The sequence below is a fragment of the Rhinopithecus roxellana genome, chromosome 16, assembly GCF_007565055.1.
Source record: "Rhinopithecus roxellana isolate Shanxi Qingling chromosome 16, ASM756505v1, whole genome shotgun sequence".
Classification (NCBI taxonomy): Eukaryota; Metazoa; Chordata; class Mammalia; order Primates; family Cercopithecidae; genus Rhinopithecus; species Rhinopithecus roxellana.
Window position 1 is genome coordinate 95,087,252 of NC_044564.1, and position 16,465 is coordinate 95,103,716.

At 44.9% G+C, this 16,465-nt stretch overlaps 1 protein-coding gene across 1 annotated transcript in view; it reads right to left on the reverse strand.

Annotated features, from left to right (window-relative positions):
- Positions 1-576: 576 nt before the first annotated feature.
- The window catches only part of LOC104655865 (N-acetyllactosaminide alpha-1,3-galactosyltransferase-like), a 54,390-nt gene continuing 38,501 nt past the window's right edge, over positions 577-16,465 (reverse strand). The window contains 4 exon segments of the mRNA XM_030919192.1: positions 577-3,247; positions 7,825-7,962; positions 15,445-15,519; positions 15,521-15,559. Coding sequence (XP_030775052.1) covers positions 2,554-3,247; positions 7,825-7,962; positions 15,445-15,519; positions 15,521-15,559 — 946 coding nt within the window. The 3' untranslated portion in view covers positions 577-2,553.

Genomic DNA, 16,465 nt, shown 5'->3' on the forward strand with positions numbered 1-16,465 from the left:
GTTTTTTTCTTAATTAGTGGGGGAGTGGCAGTGCCTGTAGTCCCAGCTACTCAGGAGGCTGAGGTGAGAGGATCACTTGAGCCTAGGAGGTTGGGGCTGCAGTGAACCATGATTATACCACTGCACTCCAGCGTGGGTGACAGAGTGAGACCCTGTCTCAAAAACAAACAAAAATTTGGGAATCCCAAGTCTGTTCTATTTTTGTAATAGTGGACACATTTTCAGAATTGTGTGAGGACTTTTCTGAGTCTGAAAACCTGAAATTCTTTAATTGATAATTTTGAATATCTTTGGGAGGAAATGCACAATCCATGACCAGACCAGAATATACTGAGAAAATAATTTATTTAATTGTAAATTGGGAATTTTTTTTTTTTTTTTTTTTTTGAGACAGAGTCTCGCTCTGTCGCCCAGGCTGGAGTGCAGTGGCCGGATCTCAGCTCACTGCAAGCTCCGCCTCCCGGGTTTACGCCATTCTCCTGCCTCAGCCTCCCTAGTAGCTGGGACCACAGACACCCGCCACCTCGCCCAGCTAGTTTTTTTGTATTTTTTAGTAGAGACGGGGTTTCACCGTGTTAGCCAGGATGGTCTCGATCTCCCGACCTCGTGATCCGCCCGTCTCAGCCTCCGAAAGGGAAAATTTTTAAAAAGTTTAGTAATAACGATGAACAAGATCATGAATTTGTCCATTGGATATTTAAACTTTAATGAAGTTTTTTTTAAAAAATCAAGAAATTCACTTAAAAGTAAACGTAAGTCCTTTGCTCTAAACTTTCAGGCTAGATCATTTCTTTGGTTCAGGACTTAAAAACCCCTAAACTCTCCCTACTCCAGACTGAATCCAAGACAACCTGACTAATAGAGAAGCAGGAGTCTTAACTGATGTGTGATCTACTTTTCCTTTTTCAAAGCCCTACTTTTTCCTTTTTAAAGCCCACTAATTCAGAGTTTTTGTTTTGTTTTGTTTTGTTGGATGTCAGATTTTTTGGCAAGAAATGAAGTAGGAGGCACAGTGAAATGGTCAAGAAAAATCTAAGTTTCATTTTATAAAAGAAGCTCATTGCAGTATACAACAAGCTAGTGCAATAGCTTTTCAAATAAATTGCTTGAAAATGGAAACAAATGACCTAGACTGGAACGTAAGCAAAATACAAAGATATGTGCATATGTACATGTTGCCTCCTAACTTCCTTTACGTTGATTTGGTTAACTTTAAATAATATGTAGGATTTCACAGCTTCTCTTAGAGAAGGGAATTGAATGTTAAACTGTTCAGTCATGATACTAGATCTCCCATTGTTATGGCTCATGTTTCTGTTACAAAATCAATTAACCGTTTTGCCAAGTATGTCTAATTGTTACACTTCCACAGTGCAGATGGAGCAGGAGAAAACAAGAGGTTCCTTGATGGGAGGGCTGTTTCTCCAGTCTACTCCTGGATTTCAGCCCTCCAAGTTGGGGTATGAGGGGCTGAGGAACCCTGAGGTTTAGACTAAGTGGTGAGACCAGCTGATGACCGAGTGTCCTCTGATGAAGCCCACATCCTCGAAACGGAACTGCTTGCAAGCCTCTTCAATCCACTGCAGGCCTTTGCCTTCTCTGACACCATCCACATCTCTTTCCCAAGGATTAGAAAATGCAAGTTGCAGTCTGGTAGACTGAATACCACTTAGGCAACACAAGAAACATCTTCCGTTCAAGTCCCCGCTGCTTGTCATTCATAGGGTCAACGAGGCTGGAAATCACCCACACTTCCTCCCATTCAGTGCTTGGATCCGTGATGTATTTAAGCACCAACCCCATACCCTAAGTACCCCCAGGGTGGCACTGCCCCACAGTGATCGGCTCCTCTCTTCCACTCTCTCTTTGCTATTTCATGCAAACTCATGTCAAGGCTTTGTTTTGACTTCATGCTGGGCACCTTGGCTCATTCAGGTTCCTTGGGACTCTGATCACGCACCACCATGATATCTACTAGGACACTCCACCAATTTTTCGCACAGAAGTCAAAAAACATCCTGATGAGAAAAGGATGGACTACAGATGGCCTGAAGCAATCTGCTACTGAAGCATTTTGAGGATTGCCAAGACAAATGGTGTCTTTACTGAGAGTTCTGCTGCACAGTAACTTCATGTTGTTTTAGATCCATCGGAAATAGGCAGGCATTGAACTCAAGGGACAACCCCTTACAATCATATCTTGCTGCCAGACGCTTCCCTTAGCACCCTTTTCTCCAGATGTTATGTGGCATGTGTAGAGTGTTTCTGGCTTTATCTTTGCCTATGACAAGTTCTTTTTGGTTCAGTTCATAGTATTTCCCCCAAACCCAAAATAGATAAGAAATCACTGGGAATTTACCCTATGAATCTGATTTACCCTAGATTCATTCTCCCACATTACAAAGCCTCAAGTTACAAGGAGGAATGGTATGGGTTTGCCATGTTGGTGTTTCATTAGTATTTTTTTTAACTTAAAATTAAGTGTTACTTTTCTGAGGAAGTAACCAGAATACTCCCCTCTCAAATTCAGAAATCTACTGGCACAATTTGAAGTCAGATGATATTTCTAACCAAATTATACTCTTTTGTCTGCCACGACCGCTTGACAGTTTTAATATCTGAAGGCAGGCTGATATGATAATCCCAGCAGTATTCTAGGGATAAGATTTTAGAGGGTTTGTCGAGAAGGAAATACTTGTTTAGGTGGCTTTCATCATGCCACTCAGCTTCTATGTCATTTTTCTTTTCCAGGAGGATTCCCTTAAAGCACTCCTGGGTGATGTTGAGAACCTGAATGGGTGTTCCTCCAAAAATGGCCGTGTGGTAATAAAAATCCCCCTGGCCAAATGGAATGTATGCTGCCGACTCTTTCTGCCTCTCCTAGGTAAAGTCATCAGGATCTGCCTTGTACCACCAGGGCTGTAGCTGAGCCACTGACTGGCCTAGGGTCTTCACTCCAAAATTGTCTTGGAAGACCTGGTCTACATCCATGCAGAAGAGGAAGTCGACCTCGTGTTGGATGTGGGCCAAGATGTGCTCCCCGATGATCTTCACAAGCATCATGCTGATGTGTTGCCACCTATTCTCTGGCTTGACCTCAAACACTTTTAAGGAATGCAGAGGACCCAGCTCTAGAAACAGCACCTTGGAGACATCATCCACCATGATGTAAAATATGACTTTGTGGCCGACCATGAAGTACCTATCAGCAGGTGTTATGAACTCTTCCAAGTAATGCTCAATATATCTGAAACAAAGAAGAAAAGCAAAACATTTAACCTCTGGGATTCCTGAAAGAAATCACATGTTGTTATAATCATGTCTGTATTTTATAGTTAGTAGAAGAATGATTTCTTCCCACCCCGGGTATGTTTTCATGTTAGTGTAATACTCCTGGCTACTCTCCACTGCTCAGTCACTCAGTCCGTGGGAAGCTGGAATGACTTACCTGACTGCCAATTTTGGAAGAGCAGCTAGAACTAGACATGCACTACCCTATCCTTCCTCTCTGGCTTTCAGGAACCAGCCAGCCCAAGAGAGCATGTGTTCTCAACTGCTCTGGGTTTTGCAGGAAGCTTAGTACGGGATCTATTTTCACATCCAGAGGCCTGTAGGTGCCTGGCTGCTCAAGTCTTTCTAACTCTGGGGGTTGAATATTTAGGAGGTGCAGGGCCTGCAGATACAAGTCACATTCTCCAATATGAGCTTTAACTATAATGAGGGTGATATTTATCACTCTCTGCCTTCCTTACCCCTTTGTCCAATTTACCAATTGGTTCAGACTTTGGACAGTCAAAGGGGGGTACTAGTTCTTGAGCTCAATTCAAAAGCCTTAACATAAACCCCAATGTTGCTACTGCCAGACCAGGTACAAGGGTGATGTGACCCTTGGATCCACTGGGGATGCATTAAGCCCAAACAGTGGAACTCGCTTGTCCTGTGTGATACAGAGAATGAGTTATGCGATCTAGATCTGCTTTCATGTTACATAGTCATCCTATGAGCCTCCCACTAGTCGCCTAAAACACCAATCCATTGTCCACACACCATCATCCAAAATACTAGTCCATCCAAATACTAGAATGAGCAACTTCTGATTTAACCTTATTTTAACTACTTTTTCTTTATCTTAAAAAAAGGACTATGTTAGCAGTAAGCCACGTTTGGTGGCTGAGTAAACAGAGATGAAAAGAGAAGATAAAAAATTTAAAAAATAAAAAAATTAAAAAAAGGACTACGTTTTTTAGAGAAGTTTTAGGTTCACAAAAAAATTGGGCCAAAAGTACGGAATTCCCATATACCTCCTGCTCCCACATTTGCACAGCCCCCATCCCCCCACTATCAACATCCCTGCACCAGAGTGGTACATTTGTTACGATCAATGAAGCTACACAGACTTATCACTGTCACCCAACATCCATAGTTTACATTAGGGTTCACTCTTGGTGTGGTACATTCTAAGGGTTTAACAAAAGTATAATGACATGTATCCACCATTATAGTATCATACAAAATATCATCACTGCCCTAAAAATTATCTGAGCTTTGCTTATTAATCCTTCCCTCCCCGAACAACCCCAAACAATCACTGTACTGTCTCCATAGTTTTACCTTTTCCAGGACGTCATATAAGCATACAGCATGTAGCCTTTTCAGTGTGGCTTCTTTTACTTAGTAAGATGCATTTAAGGTTCTTTTATATCTTTCATGACTTGATAGCTCATTTCTTTTTAGCACAGAATAATATTCCATTATCTGGATGTGGCTTAGTTCATTTTTCTATTCACCTACCAAAGGACATCTTGGTTGCTTTCAAGTTTTGGTAATTATGAAATAAAGCTTCTATAAATATCCATGTGCAGGTTTTTGTGTAGACGTAAGTTTTTAACTCACTTGGGTGAATACCAAGGAGTACGATTGCTGGATCATATGATAAGAGTACATTTAGTTTTGTAAGAAACTGCCAAATTGTCTTCCAAAGTGGCTGTACCATTTTGCATTCCTACCAGCAATGAATAAGTGTTCCTGTTGCTCCACATCCTTGTCAGCATTTGGTGTTGTCAGTGTTTTGAATTTTGGCCATTCTAGTAGGTATTTAGTGGTATTTTAACTATTTATTTATTCCTTTGAAAAGCATTGCACACTGTCCCCCATTGCTGGGCAAGGTGGCTCGCACCTGTAATCCCAGGATTTTGGGAGGCCAAGGCAGGTGGATCACAAGGTCAGGAGTTTGAGACCAGCCTGGCCAATATGGTGAAACCCGGTCTCTGCTAAAAATACCAAAATTATCTGGGCATGGTGGCACATGCCTGTAGTCCCAGCTGCTTGGGAGGCTAAGGCAGGAGAATTGCTGGAACCAGGGAGGCGGAGGTTGCAGTGAGCTGAGATGGAGCCACTGCACTCCAGCCTGGGCAACAGAGCAAAACTCCATCTCAAAAAAAAAAAAAAAAAAAAGAAGAAGAAAAGAAAATAAAAACATTGTATTGGAGTCTTCTGTAAGCCCAAGCTATAGACTATTTGTGAAGCTATTCTATGGAGATTACCAGGAAGAGGAAGAATAAACCAGATGTTTTCATACAACTTGACCAAACCCTAAACTCATGTGGACTGAATTTAATGTGCTGATCACACTTCTGGCCAATCATGGTGTTTTGTGAGTAATAATGACTGGCACTTCTTTTCGCTTTTTGTTGCTGCTTGGATTCCCTTTCTTTGTTACCAAAATAAAGTGTGCTTTTAATGTTGGCATGTGGTAATCCAAGGGTTTATAGTACTGATTCTTTAAATGGAGAAAATACATCTGAGGAATATAAAAAAGGACTTCAGTGTGGCTCTATGGCTAGTGGCGAGGAAATCCTTCAGTATTCTGGGACTTCAAGAAAAATTTATTGTGCCGTGAAGCTTGGGAAACAATACTGGGGTGGGGGGTGGTTAGAGTTGAGTACAGGGGAGAGTCATTGTGAGGTTTTACATTGTTAAGAGATTAAAGCATTGCAGTTGGCCCCATGCATTGTTGCTTGAAAACAAACCAAACATTACACCTCCTAAAAGTCAAAATCCACTTGTAGAGATCTATTGCTGCTGAGTACAAGCAGTCCTCTCTTGTCTCAGAGCTGAGGGCAGAGTGCTTTCACCAGGATGTGCGATTTACAGTTTAGTTCTGCAGAGTTGGAATTGGGTGGCTGAAGCCGTTGTGGGGCACTGGGCAATGTTCTGTTCTTTTTGGAAACACCACGATCAAATCAATCTGCAACGTGGCTGGGTTAGCCCCTTTTGTGCCAAAGGATTCGGTGAGCTGGGTGGCTCACCTAATCTAATTAGGTGGCTCCCAACCTATAAGAGTACAGATTCTTCTAGTAAACATGTCAAAACTCCACAGTCACCTTTCTCTGCTAGAGAGACCATAGGTCCCTAGGTCCTATACCTAGGTCCTATACCTAGGTCCTATACCTAGACCATAGGTCCCTAGGTCCTGCTATAGGTCCCTAGGATCCGCACATTCAGTGACATTAGAACTTGATTGGTATTGTGAATGACAGAACGGTAATAGCTGCTGGGCTCTGGGTTGGGGAAGGTTATCTCTGGAGAACTATCAGATCTTTATGGAGCTCTCTTTAAGCCCCACCTTGCAAAGCTCAAATCAACCTGAGCCTTCAACTCTCTTTATACAAGGCAAAGAATCAACTTTCCATGAAGCTTCCTCAGAAGAGATACAGAGGGAAAGGCCCAGAGGGCAGAAAAAAAAAAAATAGGAAAATTGGACTTTCAGTTTTATTTTGGAAAAAAAAAAAAAAGGAAAATTCTCCAAAAAAAGCAAAATGGATTATCTTCAATAACTAATATTAGAGCTAGAACTTTTTTTTTTCTTTTTTCTTTTTTTTTTTGAGACGGAGTCTCGTTGTGTCACCCAGGCTGGAGTGCGGTGGCACAATCTTGGCTCACTGCAACCTTCACCTCCCAGATTCAAGGGATTCTCCTGCCTCAGCCACCCAAATAGCTGAGACTACAGGCATGTGCCACCACGCCCGGCTAATTTTTTGTATTTTTAGTAGAGACGGGGTTTCACTGTGTTAGTCAGGATGGTCTCTATCTCCTGACCTTGTGATCCACCCACCTCGGCCTCCCAAAGTGCTGGGATTACAGGTGTGAGCCACTGCACCCTGCCTGGAGCTAGAACTTTCAAGAAAGAATGATTGTAGTTTTTCTGCATCATATGTTCTGAACAAGGGAGCTGAAACTGGCACATATCCAACCTTTGGAAGAGCAAGCTCTGACCAGCAAATCTTCTAGGGCCAAATCCTCCATGAGAGAAAAAGTAGAAGTGATCTGAGGAACCCATGGAAGAGTGGTCAGCTGTGTTCCAGCATGGAAAGCCACTGTGCTTAGGTCACGCTGCACCTAGAACTTGCTATAAATCTCTCTGTAGTTGGTCCTGGGCCGTAGAGCATAGGAAAAAGAATGATGCACTCTGGGCTGTCTAGCAGCTAGCACTTGTGGAATTTCTAAAGGAAGCCATGGTGGTCAGGGAGGAGGTGGTTGTGGGTACGCTGTTGACCCTGGGCTTGGTGGGTGGAACAGACATGGATTCCTGCAACCCAGGACCCTCATTTTGAGGTAGGAATGAGTGGACTTACCTACTATTATTTTGGTCTCAGCATTTTAGGGCCTCAGCAGAAAGGAGACTGAAACAGTTCCATGAAAACATTCTTCTATCTAATAAATCAAAAAATCATGGCTGGCCTCCATCAGTTCAGGAGTCTCCACAAAAATGTCTTGACAGTGGAACAAGAAACAGTCAAGGACAGTTTCATCAGTGACACCTACCTTCCAATAGCAAAAGCCGTCAATCCCACAGTAATTTTCTGTTTGGCATAATAATTTCCTAGGATGGCTTTGTTGTAAGTGCCTTTCCACACAACCGGCGCCTTCCATCTGGTCACTCTCACAACCTCTGGGCGTTTCCTGGTGATAAAACAGAGAGTTCCCTGAGTCAGGGCAGCTTTGCCATTGTGGGGCAGAGACTAACCAAGGAAAAGAGGGGTCAGCTATGATCTGCAGGGACTGTCCTTGAATCCTGACTATAACTTAACGTCAAACACTTGGCTGGGAGGTGTGCCATTTGCAGGGGTAGCATCTTCTGGGTGAGGAAGACGGGGTTTTGGCTCAGATGCCTCTGAGGGCTTTCTTTTTTTTTTTTTTTTTTTTTGAGACAGATCTCCCTCTGTCACCCAGGCAGTGGGTGGATCTTGGCTCACTGCAGTCTCCGCCTCCCAGGTTCAAGTGATCCTCCTGCCTCAGCCTCCCAAGTAGCTGGGATTATAAGCATATCCCACCACGCCTGGCTAATTTTTGTATTTTTAGTAGAGATGGGGTTTCACCATGTTGGCCAGGCTGCTCTTGAACTCCTGACCTCAGGTGATCCACCAGCCTCAGCCTCCCAAAATGCCAGGATTATAGGCATGAGTCACTGCGCCCAGCCTTCTGAGGGCTGTTTTGGGGGTCCCTTATGAGGCTCTTATCTCTACATCTCATACCTTCTTTCCTCTTCTACTTTCTTTGTTCTCTTCCTTCTTCTAAATCCCTTTCCCTACTTTCCCAACCCCTTCCTAAGCTACCAGTAGCAACTTTAGGTGTTATTTATTCCTGTGGATGTCATCTGAGCCTAAGAGATCCTAAGCCTTGATACAGGCGGATGAGAGAGTGACATTAGATTCGAAAGAGAAAAAGCTGTTTCCATTTGCCTTTTGCCAGGAGGGATATCTGGGTGAGAATCTGGTCATTGGCCAAAAAGAGCCCCAGATTAAAGGGATTCTGATGTTACTGCTCACTTTGCAAACAAGGAGATGAAGGCACCAGAAAGGAAGGTACTTGATAGAAGCCCAGCAACGCCAAGACTGGAGCCCAGGGTTCCGGCAAGGACCTTCTCCTTAGACCAGGAGCCTCTTTGCTAGGCACACAAAAGGGGCGAGAGGAGAGGGAGGGCGCTTTGCTGTGCTCAGAGAGCTTGAACGGGACTTGGCAAGGTCAACACAAACACAGGAAGCTATGACAAAGCCCAAAACCCTGAAGCCCTGAAGGGTAAATGCAGAAAGCACAGAGCAGCAGGGGCCCCAGTGTGAGGGTGGAGCTCCAGGCAGGGGGATGCTTTGACTCCCTCTTGGCTAGGTAGGTGGCTGCATTTTCCCCGTTGGGAAGCAAAGACTGGCACAGGCTCATTTAGATTCAAACCCCAATATGGGCCTGGCACCCTGCTTGGCATTTGCTTGTATTACTGGATTCACTGTGGGCAGCGTCTTGGTTCAACCTCAGGAAGGTGAGTGATTGGGGCAAAGTCCTGGTGATCCCTGCTGGTTGCACTGCCGTGGCCCTGGTGAGGCTGTCAGGGCCTCACCTGACAAAGGTGAGGTTAGCAAATACCTTAGGCCAGCACGGCCAGTGGAGCCCTGGGTTTTCACAGAACCCCCCCCCCCCACCCATCAGCAAAGTTGGGTTTTTCCCACAGCGAGGCTGGTGAGTGCAGCTGGGTCTTCCCCTGCCTCACCCCAGCCTCGGAGTGGAAGAGGAGCCTCAGTGTCCCTTGTCCCCCAACGCTGCACCCTGCAGTTCTTGAGCTGACTCTGCCCTCGCACCCCATCCCCAGGCATCACATTTGGTCTGCTTCCCAGATTCCATCACAGCTCGAAGTGACCTCTTTCCTACATTTCGCCCCCAATGCTGAAATTGCCCCAGGTTGGTCCAGATGGCAGACAGGGGAAACACTTTCAGGGTGCTCTCCTGGTTTGACTCATCTTGTCCGGAGTCTCAAACTCTAAGACTTAGCTCTGCCCTCAGCACCCCAGGTACGCCTGCTGCATGGAGGACACAGTTGCCCTTGGTTTCCTTCAATCATGAAAGAAGCTATTATGCACTCTGCACCAACCTGTGCCAGGCACCCATCACGTACACTTTCTCACTTAGTCTCTGCAACAGCCCTGCAATGTGTCCTGTCCATGGTCCAGTTAAGAAAACCAAGTCTCAGAGCAGCTTATTATCTTGTCAAAGGCCAAGCAGCTGGTCACTAATGATGCCAGCTAACACACACTGAGCAATTCCTTTGCGACCAGGCACCGTGCAAAGGGCTCACCCTTCTGAGGTAGGTGCTATTTTGATTCCTATTTTATCAATGAAGAAGCTAGCACAGAGAAGTCAGATAACTTGCCTGAGGTTGCACAGCTAGTAGGGGTTAAAGCTGGGATTTAAACAAGATCATCTGACTCTGGAGACCATGCTCTGAGCTGAGCCACCACGTACACTATTTCTTATATGACTTTTCATTCCTCTGCTGATGAGTTGGGGTTAAAGCCCAGGTTTGTCCAGATCTAAAGGTAATACTATTTCCATTTAAAAAATAAGTCGGGTGCAGTGGCTCATGCCTGTAATCCCAGCACTTTAGGAGACCAAGGCGGGTGGATCACTTGAGATCAGGAGTTCAAGACCAGCCTAGCCAACATAGTGAAACCCTGTCTCTACTAAAAAAATACAAAATTAGCCAGGCGTGGTGGCACACACCTGTAATCCCAGCCACTTGGGAGGCTGAGGCAAGAGAATTGCTTGAACCCAGGAGGCAGAGGTTGCAGTGAGCCAAGATCATGCCATTGCACTCCAGCCAGGGTAACAAGAGTGAAACTCCATCTCGAAACAAACAAACAAACAAACAAACAAAATAAAATAAAAAGTAATTATTTTTATTTGCATTGGCATTTTTGTCAATTCACACTGAGAAATGATGAACCTTTTTTGTTGTTGTTTTTAGTAGCTTACATGGTGCTTTTAGTTCTATAAAACTCCCAGCTTTGTTGAATGATGAGATTGCAAACCAAAAACCAAAAACCGAAAACCACCCACGCAGCTATCTTATACTTCTGTAACCATTTCTGAACTTAAAACTATCTTGTTCATTTCATCTCACTAATTGCATCTTAGTTTTAGCCTGTCAAAGATCTTTTAGTAGTTCTAACCTAGCCCGCTAGCTAAGTCTTATAACTGTGTATAAGCTGGACATTTGGTAATACTATTTTTAAAAAAGGAAAAGGAGGAAAAGGTATACTTATTTAATACTTATTATGCACCAGGAGCTAAGTGCTTGACTTTTATTCTCTCATTTGATCTCCATGACCACTCTACGAAGTGGGTGCTATCATCATTCCCATTTTGCAGATAATGTGGAGGGTAGGAAAGAAGGAGAAGGGAATGGAGCCTTTTGCCATTTAATTTATATAAAGGACCCAACTGGGGTGCCTGATCCCTCGACCCACATTTCCCAGTTCCCTGCTGTATACCAGGTCATCCTGCTAAGCACTGAGATGGGATAAATGAGACCCAGTCCTTCCCCTTGAGAATCTCGCAGTCCCAGCAGGTGGCCCACCTGCTACACACACCTCAACTACATGATCACTCAGTCCAGGTCTTCTAGAAGGACTGAGTCAGAAAACTAGAGTCCAGTTTAGTTACTTGGATTCCTTCAAGCAGGAAGAAAAAGTAGCAACATTAAAAATTAATGTTGAATTAAAAATTAAAATATTTTATTTCCCAGCTGTTAATTATTTGATTCCACTGACAATTCCAACAAGTCAGTAACCCTGACTACAAAGCCACACAGCAACCTGAAAATGCAGGCAGCTGGGGAGAAGGGGGAGGAGGGAGAATGAGATCAAGATCAGCTTCCTGGATGAACCGCTGCATCAAGGAGTCTTAGTCATCAAAACCCACAAAACCCCCAAAAAAAGAAGTGATGGAGGGCAGCTCACACATGTGAAAAGCTAGTCTTTGACAATTTCAACTGTCAGAGAAGTCCAAGATCACAAAGATGAGGCACTAAAAAGAGAGGAGGAAAAAGTGCCAGGAAAGAGCTGCTCAGATGCTTTCCTTCCACATAGGGCATGCAACGGTGTGATGCCAGTGTGTGGAGTTCCACAAAAGCTTCCCCCAAAATAAAAGGGCCCCCTAACCAAAGCACACACCTCCCTAGGTTATTGGCAGCTTTTAAATTTTATGTATTTATTTATGATACATTTTGGTACCCAAGGAGTGGGTAGAGGAAGAGTTAAAATTCTATTTTTTTTCCAGATGGAGTTTCACTCTTGTTGCCCAGGCTGGAATGCAATAGCGTGATCTCAGCTCACTGCAACCTCTGCCTCATGGGTTCAAGTGATTCTCCTGCCTCAGCCTCCTGAGTAGCTGGGATCACAGGTATGGGTCACCACGCCTGGCTAATTTTGTATTTTTAGTAGAGACTGGGTTTTGCATGTTGGTCAGGCTGGTTTCGAACTCCTGACCTCAGGTGATCCACCCACCTCGGCCTCCCAAAGTGCTGGGATTGCAGGCATGAGCTACCATGCCCAGCTGGAAGCGTTAAAAATCTATGAATCATGGAGTAGGTTAAAAAAAGATGTGTAATACAGATGATTCTCCCACCTTAGCCTCCTGAATAGCTGGGACTACAGGCATGCACTACTGCATCTAGCTAATTTTTTATTTTGTTGTAGAGACAGGGTTTCATTAAGTTGCCCGGGCTAGTCTTGAACTTCCGGACACAAGCGATCTTCCCGCCTCAGCCTCCCAAAGTGCTGGAATTACAGGCACGAGCCACTGTGTCCAACACAACTCATTATTGACTGAATTCCCTCTAAGCAACAGCAGGCTGGCTAGACAAGGATGCAGAGAAAAGCTGATGGCAACATGAACAGGGAGGGCATGGCGGCTGTGGAGTGGAGAGAAGGGGATGAAGTGGAAAGGATTTTGGAGAAGGAATTGACAGAACATGCTAATGAATTAGACCGTGAGGTAGACAGAGGAAAAGGTCTACCAGACTATGTGTCTTGAGCCATTTACTGGGATGGGAAGTGAGGAGAGCAAGGGTGGGGTGGAATTGAGAAATCCGTTCTGGCCATGTGAGACATGCAGAGATGTCAGGCAAGCAGGTAGACACAAGTCACAGCTCGAAGGCAACATCTGGGCTAAACATTTAAATATGGGATGGTATCTAATCTCACTAATGGCACCTAATGCCATGAAAATGTATGAGAGCACATTGGAAAATGGTGTCTAAAGAACAGAGAAGAGGATGCTGGGCTTAGCTCCCATAAACTCTAATCTCTGACAGTTGGGAAGAGGGGGCTGCCCCTCTCGGGAGACAGTTACAAATGAGGATGTGGTGTCATCGAAGCAAAGTGACCTTTATATGGAAATATGCACGATATACTGTGGTTTTAGGTAGTTTACAGAAAAGAATACTCTTTTTTTTTTTTTTTTGAGACAGAGTTTTGCTTTGTTGCCCAGGCTAGAATGCAGTGGCATGATCCTGGCTCACTGCAACCTCTGTCTCCTGGGTTCAAGCAATTCTCGTGCCTCAGCCTCCGGAGTAGCTGAAATTACAGACGCCCACAACCACTCCCGGCTGATTTATTGTTTTGCAGTAGAGACTTTTACCATGTTGTGCAGGCTGGTCTTGAACTCCTGAGCTCAGGCAATCCACCTGTCTCGGCCTCTCAATTGCTAGGATTACAGGCGTGAGCCAAAAAGGATACATTTATACAAAGTATGTTTATTTGTTCATGCATTCCTTCATCCAATCATTCATTTATGCAAGAAATAGACTTAGGTGCCCTGAGAAGACTTACATTTGGTGCCACTTCAAACCAACATTCTTTCAATAATCTGCTTGTGTCCAGGAGCGGAGGCTCATGCCTGTAATCCTAGCACTTTGGGAGGCTGAGGCAGCGGATCGCTTGAGACCAGGAGTTCAAGACCAGCCTGGGCAACATGGCAAGACCCCGTCTCTACAAAAAATACAAAAATTAGCCAGGCATGGTGGTGCACGCCTGTGGTCCCAGCAGCTTGGGAGGCTAAGGCGGGAGGATTGCTTGAGCCTAGGAGGTAGAGGCTACAGTGAGCCATGATTGTGCCACTGCACTCCAGCCTGGTGGCAGAGTGAGACCCTGTCTCAAATAAATAAATAAATAAATAAAAAATAAATGACAAATTAAAAACAAATATCTGCTCCCTACTCATTTGGAGACAAAGCCATGCAAGGGGAAGAGTGGAGAGGGTGAAAGCTGGTGACTGTGGTCTGTCCCTCCTCTCTGCCCCCAGTCATTGAGCCCCAGCCCCACCTCCCAAGTTCTGCTCAGCAAAGCACAAGTGCCACAGTAAAATTGCCCCATTCTCCTTAGAAGGGCCTTTAGGGACCATCTCTGGCCCATCTAGCCTGCCCCTGGGGGAGTCTCAATCCCCCATCTAAGGGGCTTTATCAAAGCAACAATGCTTCCATCTTCTCACATTTCTATGAGTGGTTTAGCATTTCAGAGATGCCTACCCTGTTGTGCAGATCATCAAATGACATATGGGAAGCCAAAAGTCCCATCCCTCCACACTGGCATGGATCCCCTATCCCCAAACAATGAGAGAATTTGCCAGAATACATTCAGTCTTTCCAGAGCCCAAGATCCTTCACAATGGGATAGATGCTATTTTCAGGCTGGGCATGGTGGCTTACACCTGTAATCCCAGCACTTTAGGAGGCCAAGGCGGGAGGATCACTTAAGCCCAGGAGTTCAAGAGCAGCCTGGACAACATAGTAAGACCCTGTCTCTACAAAATAATTAAAAATGAGCTAGCCGTGGTGGCACACACCAAACCTCTTTACTCAGGAGGCTAAGCCTGGAAGGTCAAGGCTGCAGTGAGCCACGATTGCACCACTGTGCTACAGCCTGGGTAACAGAGCAAGACCCTGTCTCAAAATGAATAAAAATTAAAAATTTAAATTAAAAAAAAAAATGATGCCATTCTCTCCTGATTACTTTGATGATACCTCACTGCACATCTCCAGCACATACCATCTGCCAAGCTCAGGAGCACCCTGTGACTCTGTCCAGGTGTCCCATAAGCACCTGCATTCACATGCATTCCTAATGGAGGTCCCCACATCCCCCAGCTCTGAGGCCTGTGTCTCCTCCTCCAGTCCCCTTTCTGGCCAATGGCACCACCACCCACCAGTCTCTCAGGTCTCAAAGTCACCCTGGGCAGCTCCCATCTCCTCACTCCTAGGACCACACCTTCCAGTTGATCCTGCCTCCTACCAATCTAGGCAAATACTAGTTTTACAGTAACAACCCCTATAAGACCGTGAACTTCTCAAATATAACCATGTTGATTGATTTCTCCTGTCTCCTTTCCCTAACACAATGCCTAGCACAGTGTTTTTGACCATAACTCACAGTGAGAAATATACTTTACATCACAATCAAAGAGATGCACATACACATATGTCTACTGTTAAAGGTCTAATGTGCTAAGGGTCTTTCCCTTAATCAGGAATGTTCTCAACGGCATTGTTGCCTCCACTGCCATACCACCTCCTGCAGGGCCATGGATTTGCCGCACAGGGAGTGACGCCGCTTTTCTTACTTTGGATTAAACCAGTCCCATAGCCGAAGCTCTGTTGTGTCATCTTCCTTTCTTCGGTCTCTTCTCTTCCTCTTTTTTGTCTATGTCTTCTTCCTCTTGTTGATAATTGTGGATCCTAAGTACAAAGGGAAAGTAAACCAGGTAAGGCAGGGAAGGTGACTGTGGTGGTCAGAGAACTGGTGACTATCTTGTGGAAATATGTTCCAAGGCAGATTATGCATGCATTAAGTGAACTGACCAGAAGAAGGCTCTAGGCACTAAGCGTTTATTCACAAGACTTATTTTTGATGAAAAGATGCAGTACTCACCTCATTACCCTTCCAAGTCAGCGCAGTTAGCAACGTAATGACCCAGCAACCCTCAGGTTATTTCAGTGGGGTGAGGGAAACTTGATAAGACAATTCCTCTAAGAACATTTTAGTTTATGATTGTCTTTTCTGCAATCTAAACTTCAGCCCAGGCCAGGCATGGTGGCTCACGCTTATAATCTCAGCAATTTGGGAGGCCAAGGTGGACAGAGCACCTGTCAGGAGTTCGAGACCAGCATGGCCAACATGGTGAAACCCCGTCTTTACTAAAAATACGAAAGTTAGCCAGGTGTGGTGGTGGGCACCTGCAATCCCAGTTACTTGGGAGGCTGAGGCAGGAGGATCACTTGAACCCAGGAGGTGGAGGTTGCATGGAGCTGAGACCACGCCATTGCACTCCAGCCTGGGCAACAAGAGAGAAACTCCATCTCAAAATAAATAAATAAATAAATAAATAAACTTCAGCCCAAGCCTCAGCCCCCAAGTTAACTGAAACAAAACAAAACAAAACAAAACAAAAAACGTATTTATCTTGGTGTGGTAGTGCATGCCTATAGTCTAGCCACTCAGGAGGCTGAGGCAGGAGGATCACTTGAGCCCAGGAGTTTGAAGCTGCAGTGAGCTATGTTTGCACCACTGCACTCCAGCCTGAGTGACAGAGAGACCCTGTCTCAAAAACAAAACCAACCCTTAAATGTCCTAGTCCCACTCAC